The sequence below is a fragment of the Cyprinus carpio genome, chromosome A18 (assembly GCF_018340385.1).
Source record: "Cyprinus carpio isolate SPL01 chromosome A18, ASM1834038v1, whole genome shotgun sequence".
NCBI classification, from domain to species: Eukaryota; Metazoa; Chordata; class Actinopteri; order Cypriniformes; family Cyprinidae; genus Cyprinus; species Cyprinus carpio.
Genome location: NC_056589.1, coordinates 24,526,048 through 24,551,471, shown reverse-complemented (window position 1 = coordinate 24,551,471; position 25,424 = coordinate 24,526,048). Strand labels below are relative to the sequence as shown.

The 25,424-nt window shown below is 37.5% G+C and overlaps 1 protein-coding gene across 4 annotated transcripts in view; it reads left to right on the top strand.

The window, feature by feature from the left end:
- The window catches only part of LOC109109615 (semaphorin-3D-like), a 36,244-nt gene extending 11,564 nt beyond the window's left edge, over window positions 1-24,680 (top strand). Inside the window, exons 3-20 of one of the 4 annotated variants that reach the window (XR_006162501.1) lie at window positions 3,480-3,640; window positions 4,912-4,974; window positions 5,466-5,585; window positions 5,752-5,845; window positions 6,814-6,942; window positions 8,677-8,819; window positions 10,986-11,100; window positions 11,216-11,285; window positions 11,531-11,675; window positions 13,658-13,880; window positions 14,344-14,432; window positions 14,572-14,613; window positions 15,512-15,669; window positions 16,725-16,789; window positions 16,975-17,111; window positions 21,971-22,380; window positions 23,966-24,050; window positions 24,183-24,679. Coding sequence is in view for 3 of the 4 variants with exons in the window: in XM_042775571.1 (XP_042631505.1) it covers window positions 3,480-3,640; window positions 4,912-4,974; window positions 5,466-5,585; window positions 5,752-5,845; window positions 6,814-6,942; window positions 8,677-8,819; window positions 10,986-11,100; window positions 11,216-11,285; window positions 11,531-11,675; window positions 13,658-13,880; window positions 14,344-14,432; window positions 14,572-14,613; window positions 15,512-15,669; window positions 16,725-16,789; window positions 16,975-17,111; window positions 21,971-22,348 (2,132 nt within the window). In the remaining variant the exon portion in view is untranslated. Of the gene's footprint in view, window positions 1-3,479; window positions 3,641-4,911; window positions 4,975-5,465; window positions 5,586-5,751; window positions 5,846-6,813; window positions 6,943-8,676; window positions 8,820-10,985; window positions 11,101-11,215; window positions 11,286-11,530; window positions 11,676-13,657; window positions 13,881-14,343; window positions 14,433-14,571; window positions 14,614-15,511; window positions 15,670-16,724; window positions 16,790-16,974; window positions 17,112-21,970; window positions 23,054-23,965 lie in introns of those variants that run through there. The other 3 variants (XM_042775571.1, XM_042775572.1, XM_042775569.1) reach the window with 3 other exon arrangements.
- Window positions 24,681-25,424: the final 744 nt, after the last annotated feature.

Genomic DNA, 25,424 nt, shown 5'->3' with positions numbered 1-25,424 from the left:
GCTCCATGTTTGGTCCTGTTGGAGAGGATGCAGAAGTACAGTCTTTCACAATCCATCATCTGAGCAGATGCTCTCATAAAAACATCAGCACCGTTTCTGTATCACTGCACTCCTTTAAAACAGAGTGTGTCATTATACGGAAGAATGCAGGCCTGCATGCACACCTCAAGGCCGATCGGCAAGACGTTTCTCTTGTTTTTCTCTTAAAGGGGAACATCTGATCAGTGTTAGATATAGTACATCTCATAATGTTCTCTGGAGTCAAGTAAACAATATTCTTTATTGTTGCTAACATCACTCTTAGCTTACAATGTCCAGTGAAACATCAAAATATTATCTTCAGGTTGTGTAAATATTTCTATTGAAGACAGCCGCCTTCGGTACGGGGTTCTTGAGTGAAGGTGATTGATTGTTTTTTGAGTAGTATATATTCTTATGTTTGACATAAAGTGTACATGCATGATGGTATAGACATGCATGGCAGAGACATGAACTTGAAGCATGCAAACACAAAGCCTTGTTTTGCAATAGGAAAACAGCAATTTAAGAACTCACAATATAGTATACAATGAATTTACAACTGTATGGCTCCCTAAACAGATGTAAAACAAGCAGGTCATAAATATGGCCATGCGTCTTCCTAATGTACTGTACACAGAGTTACGCTAGTTTCCACTAGTTTGGCTCTCTTCCCAAACCACAGGCAGGATATTTATTTACACCTAAGAGTGTAATCCTTTACCATCTGAGAAATCTTAAAAGAAGTCTTGCTCTGTGGCATTAGCTTTAAATGTGTGGGCTAGTTTCTGGCAAATAGCTGGGTATACCTTAATTTGTCAACCCCTCAAATTGTCCATTGCTTCATAGGTTTGTATTTCACTCATCGACCTTTATGTTTTGCTGTTGCCTGAAGATAAATGATGTAGCCTACCTGTAGGGCTGAAATAGCTTGCACTGTAAAGACTGAACTGTACAGCACTATGTAAATACTGAACTGAATGGACAATATTTTCTTTATGTTTCCACAGGAAGTCTGCGTTTCTTATAAGAATAATTATTAAGCCACTACGATCAGCAAACCACAGAAGTGTAGCGTTACGCTGCATGCTTATAAAATTTGACTTATAAGAAGTTCTCGTTGGAGTCTGTTCACTGTTCCTATTTTGGCAATGGCCCTTCTAGTCATGGAAGTATAGCCTCTTTGTACTTGAACTGGAATATTCTAAAACTGTTTGCAAAGCTTACATTTCAAAATATTTCAAAACAAAAAAAATTATAAGGGTATTTAAATTATTTATACCAAAATATCTAAAGCCCTTTTCACAGTGCGATTCTGGAAAATACACAGGCAATGTGTCCCGGCAATTGTTCCCGGCAATTGTTCCCGGGTTGCTAGATTTTGCCCCTTTCACACTGCCAGTGATTACCCAGGAATATTTGCGTGCGTTCACACACAACCCGTAAAGGTCCCGTAAAGACACGTGACATCAGGATGTTATGTGTAATGTACGAGTCGAAAACACTAAGCATGTTAACTTTCACTCAATCTCAGCATCAGCACAGAAAGTGAGGAAATAACTGATCTCTGCTTCATTACAGTTTGCACATATTTTTTTTTTTTTTGTCGCGAATGCTGATCTGCCTTCAAAAATCCTGGTAAAAGAGTCGCGTGATAACGTGCGTCATCACTACGACACACCCTTTACGGCATTAGTTCTGGCTTTTGTTCACACAGAGCTCGTTCCGGGACTGAACACGGCAGTGTTACTAGGTCCCCAACCCGGGATCGATCCCGGAATCAATCCCGGGACGTGTTTGCGTTCACACAGAAGGTGACGTGGCAATGTTTTGGCAATTTTCCGGGTCCAACGTGCAGTGTGAAAGGGGTTTAAGATTCCCTTGTTCATACAATGAAGGCGAATGGTGACCACAGCTGTAAGAAAAATATTTGGTGAATAATAACTTAAATATACATATTTGAGTTGTCTGGACTATTTTTACTATTTTTAATTTTTTGTCCTTTTTGGAGCTTGACAAATCTTGGTTTCCATCTCGTTCTGTTGAATGGAAAAAAGCAGCTCAAACATTCTGCAAAATGTCTCCTTCCATGTAGAAGAAATCATATAGGTTTGAACATTATCCCTTTTAAGGCAAGAGATCCATTTTCTCCTCATTATATTGTCTCTGGTATTAACTAAGAAAGAGCATTCAATTTTTGTAAAGGATTTGTCAATGCACATTTTAAATATCCTCAAACAAACATTGTCTAACTGTAATTTACAGACTACTGCTATGAAAGGAAGTGAGAGTTTATTCCCCTGAGGGATCCAGATAATGCTCCAGAACTCTAGATAAATCTCTCTAGACCTCATTGCAAAGCAGGGATCTTTCAGCAGGCCTCTGACCTAAAACTGTTTGCAGAGTAGATTAGCGTCAGCTAGTCAGGCATTAGCATGAATGGGGTTTTATTTTGGAGAGGATTTTTTGTCTTATAAATATTGATCTGAAATGGCCCGTCCTCGACCCTGCACCCCAGAGAATTAATAGTTAAGTCCTAGGATTTATTCAGCTTCTTGATGCTCTAGACTCATAAGTCTGACACTCCATGACCCAAACCTAACATGGTTGTTTATCCGATGTGTGTACATGGCAGACATGTAGGGAGGTAGCTGAAAACTGAGAGATGGAAAGAATGAATACAGAATGATGTGTATATGTGAAATTCAGAATTCAAAACAGAAGAAAAAGAGGATCAGAAAAAATAAACAAATCTACAGACCTGCTTTCTATAGTGTTTAAGTGCACACTGACAGATTTTCTTGCTTTGAGGCTGCTGGCAGATGGTTATGTATGTGTGCATGGAGAGCAGAACATTGGGTGGAGAAATGTTAGGATTCTATCCAAGTCTACTAAGACTGCGTGCTTTAGTCAAATGCCATTACGTGTTTCAAAAATATCTCAAGAATTATGTATCTAGAGAGTTCCACTTGTACGTACCAATTCTTCAGTGAGAATAACAGAATGTGTCATTGCTCCCTCAGAGAGCAGAAGTGAAATATGAAACCTACTGCAAATGAACCATCGAGCTAATCTGCCATTGTGTCAACGTGAGAATTGATAGGTGGAACAATTAGATCCAGCTGAATTCTCAGACAGCTCAGAGGCTTTTGGTTCATTTTCAGCAGGTGAAGTAAGGGCTAGCGGAAGGAGGTTTAGTAGATGGGCTGATGTTAAAGAGGGGATGAAATCTTATCAGGATGGAATCTGAACACATAGATGACAGATAGCCCCAAAGTTATTGTTACTGTAGAAGAGTGAGAGATTTGCACATATTCACACATAAAGCTCTTATATTCACACATAAAGCTCTTATATGCTTGCACAAGACACTGCTCTGATACAGTTATTTAGCATGTTTGTGCATATAGTACATGCTATGTGCTTTCATATGTGTATTCACCCTCATTTGACTTCTTCAGAGCTGATCCATTCTCGAAGCGTGGTGCCGTTTGTGGGTTCCAGCGAGGGACAGCGGTTTCAGACTGTCCTATTGGATGAAGAAAAAAGCAGATTACTGCTGGGAGCCAAAGACCACATCTACCTACTGGACCCAGACAACATCAATAAACACCCCAAAAAGGTAAATAAATACACATTAAAGGGCTCACACCTGCAAACATGCAGAATCAGGTCTCTGTGAAAAGGCACGTAAAGACTTTATGTGTGGTCTGGGGAAAAACAGCAAATTTTTTCCATAATTTAGAAGAGTTTTAAAAAGGCGAGAATTACATTGGATATTGTTTTTTGATTGACCATGTTGTTTCGCCCAGTCAGTTTAGAACCTCAACTTATTAAATTACAGTTCAACTCAACTTATTAATCAGATTTCTTGTTCTCTTATTGTTCTTATAATTACAAATAAACCTCCTTTTTTGTCATTTGGTGAGTAGAATTATATCAAATGCATGTTTTGTGTGAAACATTGAATGTAAACTAGATCCTGTATATTGTCTGAAATAAAATGGTCCAAGAGCCTATACCCCAGTTCATTTTATAAATTTTATGAATATATGTGTTTATCTGTCTTTTGTCAAACATGTGCATGTTTTATTATGAGAGCAAAGTTACTTGTCGACTGGTAATACTCCTATACTTAGACAACGTAATCTGGGTTAAACTAAGTACAAATCAAAACTGTTTATACCTTTCTAATCTCACAAAAATGCCTGATAGCAAGGTGTAAGAGTCTCTGGATATGTTTAGCTTATGAATACATTCATGGTAGTGGGTGTTCAAGTGTGTTTATGTGTGTCTCTGCGTGTTTCTGCCTCAAGAGTTTCTCTAGTTCACTTCATACTTTCACTTTCAAGAAGTTCTCAGTTATTTTACTGATTGAGCCCGTTTGCAGGAGGCATGACAATCTTCAAAGCATAATCATGAAAAGTCGTCTCACGAGCATGTGTAATTATGGATTGCCTATTACATGTAGAGACTGCTCTGGTAGGTCAAGGTCAAAGGTCAGGCCTGTGTGTGCTAAGCGCTTAAGCGTGTGCAGAGACAGGGCCAGCAGCCCCTTCATCACTCTTTATCTGTACGTCATCCTCCCTCTTGTGAGCTTAACCCAGAACTCATGTTTGTACAGTATTTCATGTGTACAGCTTTTCATCTGTTAAATATACAATGTATTAAACTTTGTTTAAAATCTTACTTTGAGTCTCGGCTTGATCTCAGTCTAAATCTAAGTCTTTGTACTCTTTACACTTCATAGTTAAATTACCTTTCTGAAACAATTCCCCGAGAGACAATTGTAAACACTTATGCTGACTATTTAAATTAGTAGGTATTTGTTACTCATATTTTTACTTGAATTTACTTGCTTTGTGTGTGTGTGTGTGTATTTCTCGCTTTCAGCTGAGCTGGCCAGCTCCAAGAGATAGGGTGGATATATGTATACTGGCTGGCAAAAACCCTCTCGTAAGTATCAGTCAGCATATAAATCTGTTGAATGAACATTTCAATACACAGCCTGTCCTCTCTAACTCAAACATGTCTTGTAAAAGATTGCAGACTTCACTGCATGTATCACAATTTCCACAAAATATAAAGCTGCACAACTGTTTTCAGCATTTATAATAAGAAATGTTTTCTTACCAACCTTTAAATAGTAGTGTATATTATATCACTTGATCCCAAGGGGATTTGTTAGTGAATGTATGAAGTCAGTTCCCTCCAACAAACAGGGTATTTTTTAACAGAATATTTTTTCATCTGAAATGTTACAAACTTCTTTTTGTGAAACACTTAAAAAGTATGCTTATGATATCTTTCTTGATAAAGACTAATTTGTTAGATATTTTGCTATTTAATGCAATGACATTGATACAGTAAATGTGTTATAAGTGTCCAAACAGTTTTCGAGGCTGCTGCACATGCTCACAATCTCTCTTTTTCTCTTTCTACCTCAGACCGAATGTGCTAATTTCATTCGAGTTTTGCACATCTATAACCGGACCCATATCTACACCTGTGGAACTGGAGCATTCCATCCCACCTGTGCTTTCTTAGAGGTCAAAGGTCACAAAGAGGCAAGGAATTCAAGTATTGACTGTTTCCACACTTACTGATTATATTGAGTTTGTCGAGGTCTTCTGTTTTATTGACTGGTATTCGTGAAAGAGTTTTAAAGCATTCTTAAGAAATTTTTCCTGTATGGTAAATATTAATGGTGAGTGTTTTGTGTAATGATTGCAGGACACCTGGTTGCACATTCACAGCAACACTGTGGAATCCGGCCGAATGAAATGCCCTTTTGATCCGCACCAGCCTTTTGCTTCAGTACTCACAGGTGAGCCTGAATCTAAAAGACACAAACCTGATGTAAAGTGCATTTTACTCTTTACACGTGATAGGCTTTCACCCAAGTTAAACAGCCCCTTATGTTTCCAATGGAGGGCTGCAGAGAAACATCACACCCTGTCAATAATAGCAGCTGTAAACTTTCCAAAGTTTCCTTTTCCTTTTCTTGTGTTCCATTTTTGTCGGTTGTATTGAAGCCTGAATTTTTCCAGCTGAACAAAGTTTGATTAATTACGGCCACTAGTCATCACAGATTCTTCCTTCTTAGCAGAAATTGGATTGCTAAAATGTAATCTTCATAAAATACCTGAATTAGAAAAGTTAAAAAATAAATACACAAAAGTTAAAATTGTCATCATCATGTCATTCCAAGATTGACTTGTATAAAACACAAAAGGAGTTTTGAAGAATGCAATTTCATTGCAATTTGTAATGCAATGAAAACATTTTGTGACAAGCTCCAAAAAAAAAAAAAAAGAAAAACAAATCTTAATAAAAGTCATCCAGCCTTGTGTGCAAATGGACTATAATCAAAAGTTAAAAGTAAGTATTGCAACTAAGATTTTATTTTTGGTTGAAGTCCTCCTTCACCAGTGTGGTTGAGTGTGTTTATTTACACAGACAGGCATAAGCAACAGGGAACTACTCTGGGAGAACACAGAGCATATTCTCCTTGATGTCATTGAGATTTGCTCCAAACCACATACTTAGAGAGATGGGCGAGGTAGGGTGGAGGCCCAAACACCAAATGATAACTCAGATAGAAATCGCTGAGTGATTCTAAAAACATAATCCATAAACCCATTTTAGCTGCCATGGATATTATGGAGACAGTATTTATGGAACATACATTAATATCTCAGTTGGGCTTGCTTATTACACGTGTGAGGAAAAGAGAACAAGAGAATGCTGATCAGTGTTTGTTTACGCTGAGATGCTCTGTTTCTGTGTTTTCAGATCATTATCTCTATGCTGGCACAACGTCTGATTTCCTGGGCAAGGACAGCATGTTTAGCCGCTCTCTTGGCCCGCCCCCAGATCAGCATTACATTCGCACAGACATCTCTGAGGACTACTGGATCAACGGTCAGTGCTCCCCACAAGTCCAGTTCAATACACTCATACCAGCACTCAGTGAATGACATACAACCTGTTAGGCAGAGCTGAAAGAGTTTTAGGTTTAATTTTTTTTTAAGTTAGGGTTAGGGTTGAATAACCGTTGCTCTGTTAATGTGGGCAGTCTAATACTAATGTGCATAACATGTTCTTAATGGGGGAGTTTAATGAAGGAATTTTGCAGTAAGGGTTTACTTGTTGCATTTTAGCCATAGGTACTGTATTAATGAGCAGCCTGAATGTAGTTTCTTATTGTGACTATTATACTCTACCATTCCTAGGCTGCATAATGTTATGTAATAATACAATAATACAATACAATTTAAAATAACTGTTTTCTATTTAAATGTTTTTTTTTTTTTATGTAATTTATTCCTTTAATGGCAAAGCTGAATTTTTACCAGCCATTACTCCAGTCTTCATTGTAAAATAATCCATCAGAAATCATTTTAATATGTTGATTTGGTGCTCAAGAAACATTTCTTATTATTAGCAGTGTTGAAAACAATTGTGCTGCTTAATATTTTTGTGGAAACTGTAATATAGTATATCTTTATCAGGATTGTTTGAATAAAAAGTTCAAAGGATGAGCATTTATTTGAAGCAGAGATCTTTTGTAACATTATAAATGTCTTTACTGTCGCTTTTGATCAATATAATGCATCCATTCTGAAAAAAAAAAAAAAAAAAAATAGATTAAATTAAAATACTTACCCCAAACTTTTCAATGGTAGTGCATATAAAAACAGCTTTTTGGCCACACACAAGCCCAGACTCATGCTAACACACATAAAAAGCATAAGTGACAGACTGAGAAAACCCAAAACCACAGAAAATAAAAAGGCACAGTCATTAATACACTGATACCACAAACTGATTTATTCTCACAGTCTGTGGAAAAGTTATTACGGCATTAAAAGGTGCCACATTAGAGAAATGTTGCCTGTGTGTCTATGACATATAACTCACATAATTAGGAGAAAAGATCCTTAAATCATAAGAAACGATGAGTCAAATCACCCAGCACAGAAAAATGTAACTGATGGTCAGGTCTGTGTGAGTTGCCAGTGTCTTCAAGCTTGCATTTGCTGTTATTAACTCAGCTCAGGGCTTTTTGATATGCCCATAAAAGTGTCAGATAGCTCATAAATATGATCTTTGGACTTAAACCTCTTAAATATCTATATATAAAAACTAAATGTGAAACATTATTATCTTCTGCTTGGACTCTGAGTAACTCTGAAAGTAACACTCCAATCCTTTATAGACATCCTCTGAGTTACCAACCGCTGGCACTTTCATCTTCTCTCCTCTCTATCTGGGTCATTTGCAGAGAGTCCAACATAATATAGTCTTTGTCTAGTCATTGAGTTAATGACTGCCTTTCTTCCACCTTTGGTTTTCTTCGGAATTTTAGAGCTGAACGTTGATGTAATTTAATGGAGTTTAAACCCACACAGTCTATTTTCCAACCCTAAACACCCATTTAACGGTCTGCTGTGCGTCTAAAAGGAAATGCCTAGCATTTACACTAAACAGTAGGATACAGTTTTGTCTTTATACTCTGTCACACACACAGACAGTGTGTCTTAGCTCTTTTAATAGGACTCCACACTTTCTTGTAAGCCTTATAAAGTGATTGGTGGATTAGCATCACAGAAATAAATTAAAGCTGACCAGCTTTTCTCTCTTTCGTCCCCACAGAGGGCAAGTTTATATCCGCTCATCCCATCGCAGACACCTACAACCCTGACGATGATAAGATTTACTTCTTTTTCCGCGAGGCATCTCGTGATGGGAGCACTAAGGACAAGACCGTGCTGTCTCGTGTTGCCCGGATCTGCCAGGTAAGACCTGTCCTCACTCTGCCTGATCAGAGAGGAACTCACCTCATCTCTCTTATCCTTCCTTAGCACATAAGATTAAATGTGCTTCCCCTGGGAGGGGAGGCTTCCTGGTAAGTTCCCCATTGATGTGATCTGCTGAAAGTGGACCAAACCACTGTTGTCAGGTGGGGTAAATCATAGCAGAGGTCTGGCCATGTAATTGCTGCCCAAGTCATTGTTCATGATGACAGTGGAAGTCCCTTGTGTAGGGTAATATGTGTGCTAAGTGACTCCATTGTGTTAACACATTGTGTTCTGCCCATCCCCTAACAAGGGTTCACTATGTAGGCTGGGGATATTACACAAAAACAACCATAAAATGTCAGATATGCGTTCATCTCAAGTCAAGATAAACTATGGGAAACAACAGATCAAACATCCCACTGACCACAAAAGCATCATCTTTATATCCATGAAGGGCACTGTGAGAAGTGAGTAATTATTTCCATTCACAAAGTTCTCTTCCACAAGGCTGTCATCAAAGCACACAGAAGATGGAAGTAATTTTGCCGTTTGTGATCCTGGGTGGTGATTACTCACCCAAAACCTTTAAATTTAATATTATTAGCTACATTTAATCTAGTTTTGAACTTTTGAAACCCACAGTTGCTCTTGTGTTCACATGGATAATCAATGCAATAAACAAATGCCATGTGTTTTAAACAAAAACATTAGGTAAGACAGCTTTTCTTATTCTGTTTTTTTGTTTCACTTATTAAGAAAATAATATTATAGTTAAGTTTAGTCTGACTGTACATTGTACTGCTTATTAAATATTGTTTTGAGTTAAAATTATTGTATTATGTGAGAAGAGAGACCAAACATAGTAATACAACCATGAGTGACCATGAGTACAAAAGACATAAAACCAGCACTGATACAGGTACAGTACCTTTAAAATGGTACAGTTAGTAATGGTACAGTTGGGTTAGTAAAATTTGTATGTATGTATTTATTAATTTTATTTTATTTTACACTTAAGACTAGTGTAATGGCCACTGAAAATCCAGTTTTGCATCGCAGGAATGAATTAAAATACATATATTAAAATAGAGTTTAAATTGTAATAAGATTTCACAATATTACTGTTTTTACTGTATTTTCCATCAAATAAATGCAGCCTTGGTAAACATACTGTAGGAGAGTTCTTTCAGAAACAATAAAAAATCTTACCGACCCCAAACTTTGAACAGTAGTTTATACTGTATGTTGAAAACGGTTGTTGTTATGCAACAGTATTTTAATGCAGAATGCTGCAGTTGACCAATTAGAATCAAATATTGTAGAGAGCTCTGTAGTCACTTTAAGTAATTGTCCATGCAAGTCACCTGTCAGCCTGCAATTATAAAAAGTCAGTGATTTAAAGCAGTTTCCTTAATGCTGGAGACTCATCCTCCAGGGTTGTGTGCTATAAAAATTCCTAGCTCTATTGCAGAATTCTTCGACTAAAGCGGGTGGGTTTTTATAGCTTTAGGAGTGAGCTGTAAAACTATCTGAGGCCAGATTCCTCACTGGATAACTGGCCTAACACTAGAGAGGGAATCTTTGAAGATTAAAGAATTTGGAAATCGCCACTCCAAAACCTCTTTTAGGTCTTTCCCCCCCTTTTTCTCAAGTGTGTGTGTGTTATTCAACAGGGATAATGGCAGAGCAGGAATATGTTTGCTGCTTTAAGTGGGTGTAGGTGAAATCATTGGAGTTCTTTGATTAAACCCTTCTGGCTATAATGAGGGGATTCATTTAAGAGTTCTCAACATGTCTTTTCATTTTAAGACCTTTCAGTGCTCTATTGTGCATCTAAAGACAGAAACCTGCTCTTGGTGAATTCACAGAGAAGATCATTATTTTCCCATTATAAACTCCCTCACTCGCTCTTCTCGATTTCTTGAACTCTCTTTCTTTGTCTCTCTTGTGTGTGTGTCTGTGTACCTCTTAAGTCTGTGTGTAACTAAGGGGCTTGGGGTTTTCTGCAGTCTCATGCTTAATTAGATAAGTTGCTATAATCAGAAGCAAATGCTGTTTTTTCATTTTTATTATAAAGTCTATAAAATTTAGGATTTAAATGATAAACATGCTTTCAGCATGATATAATTAACAGACCCTATATGCCCTTATGTTTGCATGCAGAATGATGTTGGAGGTTTGAGAAGTCTTACAAACAAGTGGACAACATTCCTCAAAGCAAGACTTGTATGCTCCATTCCTGGACCAGATGGAGTGGACACACACTTTGATGAGCTACGTAAGTGATGTGTTTTCTGTTCCTGCTTCCTCTCACAAACATATTTCAGGTTTATCATATTTTTGGGAATTCAAAAATTGTTCATTGTGCACTTTTTTCATTGTGTGTGTTACAGAGGACATCTTTCTCCTCCCTAGAAGAGATGAAAGAAATCCAATGGTGTACGGAGTGTTCACCACCACCAGGTGAGGCACAGCTCCTACAAGAGAGCATATCAATATTTAATTTATTTTGGTCTGGCTACTGTGGCTTGAAATACATTCTGAAATGTGTAATTGTTGATGTGATACAAAATGTGTTTAAAGTATTTTATAGATTATTATAGCAATTTAAAACATTGTTATTTGTAAAAAGTTGCCAACTTGTAATGACCCTTCTTTTACTGTGGCATTGAGGATGTTTAGTTTTTTGTGTGTATTTTTGGGCTCAGTTCTATCTTTAGAGGATCAGCAGTTTGTGTCTATAACATGGAAGACATCCGTGCGGTGTTTAATGGACCATATGCTCATAAAGAGGGACCAGACCATCGCTGGGTGGAATATGAAGGCAGAATCCCCTACCCACGACCAGGCACTGTTAGTAACACAACTGTTTCAGTGCTTTTTTTTTTTTGTCTCCCTTTCAGTCACTGACACTTTGAGGAGTTTTATACATAACCACTAGAGGGAGACATAACATTATACTGTACTGTATACCTAATACTTTACATACTTCATAATCCTGTTTACACCAGAGGTGCACACACTTTTTACTATGAAGGCCAAAAAATATTTTTTTTTAATTCATGTTTATTCACTACATTTCAATGCAAAAATAACACAATTGTTAAATGTTAGACCAATACATATACAGGTCCTTCTCAAAAAATTAGCATATTGTGATAAAAGTTCATTATTTTCCATAATGTAATGATAAAATTAAACTTTCATATATTTTAGATTCATTGCACACCAACTGAAATATTTCAGGTCTTTTATTGTTTTAATACTGATGATTTTGGCATACAGCTCATGAAAACCCAAAAATTCCTATCTCAAAAAAATTAGCATATTTCATCCGACCAATAAAATAAAAGTGTTTTTAATACAAAAAAAAAGTCAACCTTCAAATAATTATGTTCAGTTATGCACTCAATACTTGGTCGGGAATCCTTTTGCAGAAATGACTGCTTCAATGCGGCGTGGCATGAAGGCAATCAGCCTGTGGCACTGCTGAGGTGTTATGGAGGCCCAGGATGCTTCGATAGCGGCCTTAAGCTCATCCAGAGTGTTGGGTCTTGCGTCTCTCAACTTTCTCTTCACAATATCCCACAGATTCTCTATGGGGTTCAGGTCAGGAGAGTTGGCAGGCCAATTGAGCACAGTAATACCATGGTCAGTAAACCATTTTACCAGTGGTTTTGGCACTGTAAGCAGGTGCCAGGTCGTGCTGAAAAAACGAAATCTTCATCTCCATAAAGCTTTTCAGCAGATGGAAGCATGAAGTGCTCCAAAATCTCCTGATAGCTAGCTGCATTGACCCTGCCCTTGATAAAACACAGTGGACCAACACCAGCAGCTGACATGGCACCCCAGACCATCACTGACTGTGGGTACTTGACACTGGACTAAAGGCATTTTGGCATTTCCTTCTCCCCAGTCTTCTTCCAGACTCTGGCACCTTGATTTCCGAATGACATGCAAAATTTGCTTTCATCCGAAAAAAAAAAAGTACTTTGGACCACTGAGCAACAGTCCAGTGCTGCTTCTCTGTAGCCCAGGTCAGGCGCTTCTGCCGCTGTTTCTGGTTCAAAAGCACACGCCTGTGCACGGTGGCTCTGGATGTTTCTACTCCAGACTTCCGCAGGTCCCCCAAGGTCTGGAATCGGTCCTTCTCCACAATCTTCCTCAGGGTCCGGTCACCTCTTCTCGTTGTGCAGCGTTTTTTGCCACACTTTTTCCTTCCCACAGACTTCCCACTGAGGTGCCTTGATACAGCACTCTGGGAACAGCCTATTCGTTCAGAAATTTCTTTCTGTGTCTTACCCTCTCGCTTGAGGGTGTCAATGATGGCCTTCTGGACAGCAGTCAGGTCGGCAGTCTTACCCATGATTGCGGTTTTGAGTAATGAACCAGGCTGGGAGTTTTTAAGCCTCAGGAATCTTTTGCAGGTGTTTAGAGTTAATTAGTTGATTCAGATGATTAGGTTAATAGCTCGTTTAGAGAACCTTTTCATGATATGCTAATTTTTTGAGATAGGAATTTTGGGTTTTCATGAGCTGTATGCCAAAATCATCAGTATTAAAACAATAAAAGACCTGAAATATTTCAGTTGGTGTGCAATGAATCTAAAATATATGAAAGTTAAATTTTTATCATTACATTATGGAAAATAATGAACTTTTTCACAATATGCTAATTTTTTGAGAAGGACCTGTATACATATCCTTGTTTGAGCATCTCTGGCTACCACAAACACAACATTCATGATGATGCACTTTGTAAGTACATATTTGTAATTACTTTTTGGTTAAATATATTCTACATATATAACCAAATATCTTATTTTTCTTTCATAGTGCCCCAGTCGGACATATGATCCTCATATAAAAACGACTAAAGACTTTCCAGATGAAGTCATCAGTTTTATACGGCTGCACCCGCTAATGTACAATTTTGTGCACCCAATGACGGGCCGACCAATTTTCACTCGTATCAATACAGAGTACCGGCTCACTCAGATTGTAGTGGACCATGTGGCAGCTGAAGATGGACAGTATGCTGTTATGTTCTTGGGCACAGGTAAAACACAAATGTTACTAGTGATTTGTAATAACTACAGTAGATATGATTTGTATATTGATTTCTAAATTTAGAAAATGTGATGCATTTTTATTTTGGTATTTTAAAACGCTATAATGACCTAGTGAACTGCCTAAAAAACAGCATTTTGCCTAACATACAAATGTTCTACATACCTATAATGTCCAAAACTGCAAGGAGTCCAAAATTTATAAATTGCTATCAAATTTCACAAATAAATACAAACAATCTGCAAGTAACACATTAAATGAAATGTGAAATTTTGAGGTATAAAAACTGAAATAGTATTTTCTATTAAAACATAATCACTTAACTTAAAAAAAAAAAAAAAATTACAGTATATTTGCAGAGTAAATAAGCTATTTAAGTAGCTTTCATTTTGATCAGCCAGCAGATGGCAGTAGAGCTAAGAAGACATCATTTTGTGTGTATGTCTGTACAGATATGGGATCAGTTTTGAAGGTTGTCAGCATCACTCAAGAAAACTGGTACACAGAGGAGATCATCTTAGAGGAGCTTCAGGTGTTCAAGGTATATGTCGCAAACATGCAAGGATGAATAAAAACAATACAATAATAAATACAATAAACAAACAAACACTAGTAAACTAAACACAATGATAAGCAAAAAAGTTCACCTATTAACATCATTGGTGCATTTATTTATCCAGAGTCCCTCACCAATCCTCAACATGGAAATCTCCTCAAAGCAGGTAAGAACTTGGTTCTAGTAAACTAAATCTTTAGCTTGGAATGAAGAAAGAAAACAAATAATTGTCTAAATTATTTAAAGGACATTCATCAGCAAGCTGTTTTTGTTTCAGAGGTTCTACAGGACTGTTTGTCATACAGTATTTAAGCAACAGCAAATAAATGTTTTCAGGTCTTGGTCTCATAATTTACTTTTTGTGGCCTCCAATGTTTTGTACTTTTTTATCAGAGTATTGGCCATTCCTTTAATTTTTTCCTTTACACTCCCATTTGTCTAATTATCTCTTGTTATATTTTGGAGTTTATAGTTAGGTTTGCAGTTCACCCTAAAGCTTTTGTCCTCCTTTCTTCTGCACAAAGATAGAACCTTATGGTTACATCAGTGGGCCACTTGGCCAATTCTTTCTATAATTATTTATTTTTAATGCCTTTTTTCTTTTTAATAGCAGAGGATAATATAGTACAGATAAGAAATTATATGGAGAATACAGGGGTTGGATGGAAACTTTGTGTCATTATCTCATCAACATTTTACTTCTGCCTCTAATTCTCTATGGTGAATGCTTCCACTTGAAATCACTAAATGGTTTCAAATAAGTTCCTGAACAACATTTGCTTTTACAAGGGTGTTATATGGAAAGGTTTGCTGTGACTGCCAGACTCATGCTGAGAGAAAAGCAATGGCACCGTAACTTTTATTCTGCTTATTGTTGTTGTGTTCATGGTTAACTTGTTTCACTGAGTCACATGTACACTTTCTTTATTTAGAGAATGTTAGACCCAAAAAGACGAATTATGCTGATTGATAACTCTGTTAGAGAGTTTGCTCCAGTAAGCATTTTTTTTTGTCATTGCACCTGGTTTAGTACTTAGTGTGTATGTGTGTGTGTGTGTGTGCAGCAGCAGCTGTTTGTTGGAGGAAGCGACGGGTTGGTGCAGGTGTCCCTACACAGGTGCCATATTTATGGGCAGGGCTGTGCAGAATGCTGCCTGGCTAGAGACCCCTACTGTGCTTGGGATGGCACCCAGTGTTCCAGATACATTCCAGCTTCCAAGAGGTAACACACACACACACACACACACACACACACACACACACACACACACATACACATACACGAACCGATAAATTCATTGTCCCAAACACAAGTCGATGCAAAGCCTTGACATTGATTCACAGAGTCAGCACTTCTGTTTAACGGTCTTCTTATCGGCACACACAAAAAGCGCAAAGCCACATGTGTCCTACGATATCCCTGAGATGTGCACCGTGTGCAGTTTGGTGCTCTGAGGTTTTTGGGATAGCAGAAAGTTAAAAGAGAGAGAGGGCTTTGTGGTGCCCTCTTTCTGACCTACTTCTCCAGGGTAAGTTGTTTCCTGGAGTTCAGCACAGAGAAGAAAATGATAAATATTTGATTTTTCCTGTGCCATAGGGTGTAGTGGGACTGGACTGGACAGGCAAATTGATTAAAGTTGCTTTGTTGTTGAGATGATGTATGTGAGCTGCCAGAGAAGTTTTCTTGCCCTTTCTCTCCCTGGCTCTCCAGTCCACCACTGACGCAAGGAGGCCAGGTCAGTCCTGCAGAGAGAGAGAGCGAGAGATAGGGAGACACACAGAGAGAGGAATTTTAGTTTATTTTGGAGATTATTTTGCTGTCAGAGGCCTCTGTTTGAAATACACTTTGTGGCTTCATTAAGATTCATATTTTCTTGCTCTGAAGATTAAACTTTAGATTAGCCAGTTATGTTTTGATGGGTATTTTTTGTAATTGCCCTGGCTATTTTGGATTTATGATTAATTTATCCAGTGGTTCTCAGCCTTTTTGACCCCCCCCCCACTGTCAATATTCAACAATATTCAACAACAATATTCAAATACCCCATGACCCACTCCCAGTTGTTCGTGATTTACTCAATAAGGATTTTAAAAAATTCTTTTTACACACAACAAGATTGAAAAATGAATGGATGCTAAACAATATTAAAAACTAAAGATCGATTTGTCTTAATTTGATCAGTGGCTCTTTAAATGTTTTAGTTTTTCAACAAAGAGTCTAAAATGTAATCAAAATTAATCTGAATCCCAAAAAAATATTTTCATGTGTTCTTGCAGGAGGGCCAGAAGGCAAGATATCAAGCATGGAGACCCATCCAGCCATTGTTGGGACACAGAGGATGGTAAGGAGGCATATGAGGGTGTGTGTGTGTGTGCATATGGAGCATAAAGCACTAAAAGCCTGTTTTGTTTTAAGATGCTGCATTGTCCTGTGGGGCTCACCTAATGGATCTCAACACTAACCCAAAAAATAGCTTTACTTTCTTTCTGATATGCTGATCACTCTCTCTCTCTCTCTGTTTGGCAGTGTTAGGGTGGAATGTCGAGGAGAAGGTGTTGTATGGAGTAGAGAGTAACTCCTCTTTTCTTGAGTGTGTTTCACAATCCCAGCAGGCCTTGGTCCGCTGGTTCGTACTGAAGCCAGGAGCGGACCACCGTCAAGAGGTATAGTCAACATACATCTGTCTCATTGTGTATGTGTGTGTGTGTGTGTGTGTGTGTGTTGTCTGTCTTGTGTGACAGTTGGTAAGTTGTTAGCTATGCTACAAAATTCAATATTTAATAAGTATTTAATATTTATATTTTATAACTATTTCACAAAGAATGCGAATCCAAAAGCAAAGGATAATATTAGCTGTTGAATTTTTGTATTTGATCAATTAATTGTTTAATCACATGAACCATATAAACAAAATCAACTCACTAAAATGAATGGTTGTACCATTAAATGGAGTTTAAAAAGTACCGCAGTACTGTTTTGTTTCGAAGTGAATTAGTCAATTACCATAAATGTATAAAGTATAGCCTGGGCATATTCCAGCCATAGTTTCTCTTTCATAACAATGTCTTTTGGCATCACAGGATTTTTATGGTTGGACACACTCTAGAAACTGATTTACAGTAACTCTCAACCTCTTGATGCTTAGATGAAATAGATGTTGCATAATTCTGAATATCGTCTTACTAAATAATGTGTTGTAACAGAGAAAAAGAGAACTGGAACATTTCTGTTGGTAATCTTGAAAATGGCCTGAGGCTCAGAAACTGAAAGAACACAAACAGAGATACAGAACACAGCAGTACCGTCAAGAAGTGACCTTCACTGGTGGATTCATCTCTCTTATTCAGTGTTTTACACCTACACATTTAATCTCATCTTCACTGCTGTCGATTAAGTGTCATGCACCTGGGTGACATACATACTAACTGTTTCCCCTTCTTACTTTAGAAACACATACAAATATATCTGTCTTTCAGATATCTCTGTCCCTTTAAACTGCCTGAGGGAGTGTATTTGTATATGTGAACAGCAGTCCTTTCAAGTGAGTAGTAATGGATCTATGTGTGTCGTGGAAAGTTCATGGTGCAGATACAGAGGTCATTTTAACCTTGTGTTGTGGGTGTCTCTTGTCTTTATTAGCTGTGATGAATAGATGGGGGCCAAGACCTGACTCTGGAGTGGTAGATCAGCATATCCTTTTATTGATCCATTTCCACAACAATTAATCCCTACAGGAATATGTGTGTGTGTGTGAGAGAGAGAGTTGAAGACACGTATGAGGAGGGATGACAGCAGAAGGTCAACTCACAGCATGTCACAGGCTAGATGCAATTCAAGAAGAAATGTGCTGTTTCCTGTTTTAAGAAATATCCTGCAGTCCCACATCTCAAGCAAACATTAGTCATGCTATGATGCATTTGTTTTATTTTAGTTTCCCTTCCTGCTTTTCTTCTCCTCCTCTCTTTCTCCTGTCTTTCCCACAGCACAAAACAACTCCCTACCACACAGCTGCCCAAAACACCTGCAACACACGCACAATCTCACACGTGTGGTGCAATCTTAAAAATACCAGCCCACACTTTACCTCGTAAAAGACAACAATGATTGATATAAGAGAAAACAGCACTTGCGTGTTTGTGTGAAAATTTATCGAATCAGAGTAAACCGATATCTGGTTGCAATAACAGAATGGACCCCTCATATTCCAGATAGCTGAGAACATAGTAAAAGAGCTATGGGGTTGGGAATTATAGGATGTATTTATTCTGGTTCCAATTTGGATTTCAGTTCCTTAACAAATCCATTAAAACAATTAACTTGTTTTTGCGTAATTCGTAAAAAATGCACATGCCTAAACTTACACCATGGATTGATTTTGTTGTTAAAAAAAAAAAGTCTAAAGGCGTGTAAAGGCAGTATGCAATAGTTAGCCATATTTGAACCATATTCAACTAATTCAATTTAATTGTTTTCACAATAAACAGATTTACAGTATGCTGATTTTAAGAAATTAGAATAAATACATTTTGAAAATGTAATCTAAATGAAATCAATTAGATAAAAAGGCCAACATCACAGCAGCAAAGTTTTATTTTCTAATATGCATCATATTTTATGACGCTCCAGACATGTTGGTGGAATGATGGTGACAACATCATCAAAGTCTTGCCAGCATTGTTTAAAAATCTAAATAAGAACCTATTATCGATTCCCAACCCTAAACAGGACTCGCTCCTTCATGCTTTCTGTCCCTCTTTTTCCCTCCATCCCTCTACCCAATTCTCCACACTCTTCACTACCCTCTTTTTAAAACTAAAAATAATTTCCCATAGAACTGTGGGTCACCGGCAGGCCAGCTCGTATTTGAGATCTGAGACAGATCCTGTGCTGAAGGTTCCAGGACCTCTCTCTCTTTCTCAAAACCCACAGCCAGACCAGGGGTATGCGGAGGGGCCGCAGACAGACAGAGGACTCATATTGTGGTTTTAATGCCTTTGACCCGGCACTGAGACCAATGCTGTGCTTAAACCTGCGTCTGTGATCAGAGGCCAGTTTCCTCCTGCCCCCCAGTAAAACCTTCAGCGGGAGTTACACGCCATGATATACTGCCAAGATACGAAACACAGACACACATGTTCACTTACAGCTCACCCACACACCAGAACATCTCCATGACATACACACGCGTTTCATCTTGACACTCTTGTGCCCTTAGCCTTTATATTTTAGTTCCATCTGTTACAGGTGCTGCAGACAGTGCAAAACCACCCTATTTCCTCTCAGTCCTGATACGTTTCTGCAAGGTATGACTTAAAAGTCATACTCCAAATTTAAAATGCAAATATAAAGAGTTGTTTAGTGCAGTCATGACTATTGCATTTCCTTGCAGCGTCCTTTAGATGGCACAAAGATTAGCATAAGTCATAGCAGTGAGTGGTTTGTGTGTGTTTTATAGGGTTTCGGTATGCTTTGAAGCTTTCTTTCCCTCCTCTCAGTGCTGCACAGCTGTACTGATTTACTCCACAACAACAGCGTGACTAGCAGGAGAAATCAGCAGGCTCAAAAACACAGATAACAGAAAAAAATGAGAGAGAAAGAATAAGAGTCAGGAACAGAAGGGAAGGAAGGTGAAGAGATGGAAAACTGATATTAGGGAAAGAAAATATTAGCATGACTCAAGATGGTGGAGATGACTGATTTATGAATAAATTGTTATTTTGAATCAGTTATTTTAATTAAATGATTCGGCTAAATTGATTTATTATATGATTTATTTGAATAAATTGAAATCAAAATCTGTGAAAATATCCTATTTTAACATTAATCTTGAACGTAAATTTATAATAAATATGACCAGTGCAATTAAAATCTGATTTATGCAATTGAATAAAAAGTGTGATATCAGTAGTAGAGGTCTACATGGAGGACTGGGTCTGTTTAACGTTGTGTGTAATACCTGAGTCGATCAGACTCGGAGTCAGTCAGCATTGTGCGTGTGTCGTAACTTTCAACTTGTAAAATTTGGATGAGAAAAGTGTGAGTCGGTAATTTGAAATAAGGTGAAAAAAAATAAAAATACAGATACAATGACGATGCAATGACAATGAAGGTGGGACTTATTCAGCTATACTGCGCTTTGCAGTTTCTCCAATTTTTATAATAATATTATGAATGAACAGTCTTGTTGTTTTACCTAAAATTTTTGCTCAGACTCGGCTCAGAGAGCACAGAGATGATAGCAAATAAGTTAAGCTAATGTCAGCAGCCATGGCACTGCACGAGCAAACAGTCTTAATTATTATGCAAGTTGACTCGAGATACAAATAATGCAAAATTGCCAAGTCGCATTTGTCATCCATCACTGTGACAGCAAGTGGACTTTTGAAGCTGGAATAATGAGTGGATTAAGCATTTCAATTGGCAAGAGAGGAATAACAAAGATGGTCGATTCAGTGTAACACATTTACGTGTCCCTTCGGGTTCGTGTACGAATTTTTGGACCCGTGTAGACCTCTAATCAGTAGTACTACACTATATAACTTTGGCTCACTATTAATTAAAACTAAATCTACATGCCTCTTACAGAATAACTTTGCGCGGATAAATGTGGTTTGAGGCACCAGTCTTTTTTGTTGCTGTTTTTACAAACATTATTTTGAAAATTTGTCATTTTGAATGATCCATGGTCAGTTTTTCTTGTTTGTTATGACAACAAACTTTCAGCTTCACGCAACCCATAGCCTGAGCTACTTGTCTCTGTGTAGGAACATGATGTAACACAGATGGGCAAATAAGATGCATTGCAAATAATTTACAATTTCCTGTGAAATGTCCCGACACTTCTGAAATCTAAATTTTAATGATAAATGATCGATCAAAGTGAAGAATCATTTTTTGATTCATTCAAATTAATCAGATTTCTAAATATTTAAATATATGATTATATCAATTATATTATAGTAAAGAATCATTATTTTAGTTGATTCATTCAAATTAATCAACAAGAGCATTTCCTATGTTAGAGGTCACCAGAAAGACTGTATGGTCACAAACAGGTTTGTATGAACTGAACACACAGAGCATTTCCTATGTTAGAGGTCACCAGAAAGATGGACACCTTGGAAAAAGAACACTGCAATAGATCATGCAAACACCTTGAGTTGAAAGTAGACCCTGGAATCACAAGACCAAGGGCATAGCACTACTTAGCCCCCCTTTTTCTTCTGTCTTTCTGTCTCATTAACATTAACATGTGGTCAGCTTGTCTAATTAGATTCTAATGATCAATCAGATGGCATAATGTGAGGTCAGCAGGAAGTGGAGCACTGAGGTTAAAGACTGATCTCTGACCTTGAGGAAGTCTCGTTGTGGGCTTCTAGGCAGAATGATTTATGAGAATAAACCCAAGAAGTGACACATAAATTCACCGTTTGGTTGTGTTTAAGTTGTCATGTGTCCAAGAAAGTATTTGTTGATGTGATTGATTTTTATGAAAGAATCAATAATTGTGTTTTTGTTGCAGATCAAACCAGACGAGCGTGTGCTAATAACCGAGCGAGGTTTGCTGATTCGTTGGCTCCAGCGTAGCGATGCAGGTTCGTACTTCTGCACTTCCCAGGAGCACAGTTTCACCCGTACCCTCCTCCACCTCTCTCTTCACATCCTGGACCGTGGACAGATCCACGCACACCAACCTGCTATACGGGAACCATCAGAAAATCCATCCATGACTGAACCCCGCCAGCACTATAAGGACTACTTGCGCATGTTGAGCGGCCCCGTGCGCTCTCTGGATGAGTACTGCGAAACGCTCTGGCACAAAGAGAAGAAGCAAAAACAGAAGGGGAAATGGAAGCATGTTCAAGAGCTCCGCAAGAGCAGGAACCGACGCCACCACTAGAGGCGCCAGTGAGGCCTGGATTCCAGTGTGAGGTTAGAAGGGTCACAGTGCCCATGGAGCCTCTGGATGTGGATTAAATGAACTCTAAACCAAATACTAAGACAAAAATGAATCATCTCCAGTCAACTAAAAACATCTTTTAGGAATATCGGTGAAATTACACATTAATCTTGTTTTTGTTTTGACCAGTCCCTCAAAAGTGACCCACTGATTCTTTCATTTAAAAATGAACCTTTTGCAAAAATACCCACTTGAACACCAGTCATCTTGACTAATCTTGAAAATACATCAGAATCTATTAGTTTTGTTAAAGCCTTTTGGGCAAGGTATGGTATACAAAAAATATATACCTGTTAATCTATAAACTATGATCAAAACAAAGATTTGTTTCGGTCTACAAATATCTGGATTGGGGAAGTTTTTCAAAACAACGCTTTAATTTTAACCAAGAATAAAATTGCATTCATGTTGAATGTATGTAAATATTTATATTATTTGTACATGAGATTGTGCATGCTATAGGATTATTTACATAGAATTCTCTTTTGAGATTACAGTTTTAACCAAGCATTTAAGTTTCACTGAGTAAAATACATTATTTTTGTATTTTTGCAACGTGTCTTACCGTAGGTAATTTGTTTACAGCATATGACGTTATTTAAAATTACCATGATGTTGAAATAAACTGTTTTTATTACTACTTAACTGTACAGCCTAGAAAAGACAATGACTTTATTATTTAAAGAAATAGTTCACACAATAGTCTTCCTCTATCCATGTCGCTCAAACCAAGTATGATTTTTATTCTCCAGGTGAACACAAAAGGATATTTAGCAGAACGTCCAGGATCCTTTTCCATACAGTGGCAGTTTATGTTGACCATGGTCTTGTTTAACTCCAAAAAGAGTGCCATAAATAGAGTCCATATGACTCATGCACTATATTTCAAGTCTTCTGAAGGTATATGATAGCATAAAAGAATATGTTGTAAGTAGGTGACAGTAATTTTTTGGTGAACAATCCCTTCAAGTAATTATTGATTTGCTACGGCACTGGCAGCAGCAATGCCACAGAAAATTATTTGCTATTACCGCATCAAATAGGATGTAAATAATCTTCAAAACATTGCTTTTTATTTTTAATATTATAGTTTATATCTTGTGATTTTATATTTAAATGAAGTGTTGATACCAGAGTTTATATTCCAAGTGTATTAGTTTTCTCTTACTTATTGTTCCTCACCAAGGCTCTCCAATATCTATCTCTCAGGATGTAAAAGCCATTCAAGGGTTAAACACAACAGTTCAAGACATGTGATGTAATATAGATTAAACAACCTGACCCCATATCTCTGCCTCAGCCTCATAATCGCATGTTTACATGTACACACTCAAGGCACAGTTATATCTCATATCCCATGACTTCACATCTGAACGAGAGGCACATAGCACTGCTATTATGATTGATCTGAGAGATTCATCGCTAGACGGCCTTTCTCTGAGGTCAAGCTGCCTCAGATCAGGTTAGAGAGGGAATGAACTCTTCACAGATACTTTACAATAGAGTGTGACCTCAGATAACCTCACTGCCTGAAGCACGTGTGCTTGTGTTTTCAAGGTCAGGGCTCCTCTCTCATCAGGATTTCTCATCTCCTCCATCATTTGGTCAATAGAGCATGCAGTGCCCTGCTGAGGAAGTCAAGGTCAGTAGGTCACAATCGCACACACAAATCCACAAGTACAAACTCTTTACACAACAGTTAAATCTTTTATAAGCCAAGTTAATAATCATTTTACACAAGCAAACAAGTCCTAAATGAACCACCTCATGCCAGAAAACCGACACGGGATCCGTCTTTACTCTGGGATCAACAACAAGGCCTTTCTGTCTGATTCGGGGCACAGTCACAGACAGCAGTGATGACCACATGTGGAGTGCAATGAAGGGGAAATTACTGTTTCTGGACTCATTTATCAGTGGTAAAGTCTTGAGTAATGCCGTTCTCTCTTCCTGTACCTCCTGCTATGGCCAAGACAAGCAGAAAGTGATCTTTTCTCTCCAGAAAGCCCTCCTGTAGTGGTAATCACTGGAGCTCTTTAACCATACAAGAGCATGTATTAACAGAGATGTTCTGCTTCGAGCTGAGGCAGGTCAAAGGTGGAGCGGGTTGATGGAACGAGAGAGAAACAGACAGAAAGAGCATGAGAGGTTCAAATCAGATAGATTAGGCTCAGCTGGGTGTTGTCCATATGAATGAGCATCTTTGCTAATAAACGTATGTTTAAATACTTCTTATGAGTTTGGGGAAATTACGATACTTGTACATTTTGGTTGGAATACAAACGTTTCATATGTATTTCTCTTGTTTTGACTCCTTGATAGAGACTTTTTTTCATTTAATTTTAAATGAATTTTAATTTTAGTTAATTTAATTTTATTTTACATAAAGTAAAGTAACAGGCGTTTTAACATTCACATACTGCCACAGAGAATGTTTGCAAATACATCCCGTAAAAATACTGAGCGATTAACTTTGGTCTGAGCAAGATGATGATTTTTTTTTTTAATTCAATTCAAAATATTTATTTTAAAGTCATTTTAACTCTACATCTACAAAATGATGACTGAAGAATGTGAATCTGGTGTGTTTTCTTTTCTTTCTTTCTTTTTTTTTTTGCTTTTTTATGCTTTTATTCAATTTATAAAGGTTCTGTTGCATATAAAGGCTCAGTTGCATATACAAAAAATTTACAATAACTATACAATATTAATTGTACAATTAAATTGTATCGTAATTGTAAAAGATTTTGTATATATACTGTAACTTAGTTTCATTTCAAAATATATTTTTTTTATTATTATTATTATTATATTTTTTTTTACAGTTTTACCATTGATACAGACTGCATCAATTGTGTCCGACGTGTTTTCTCAATGACACCCTCAACTCAGAAAATCCCACTTATAATTATGACTTGCATGCAACTCCTAAATTCAATCTTTCTTACATGATTTGAATGTACCATATGACCTGAAGGCCATAAAAGAGCGAGTGTGACCTGATGGGTAAGTAATT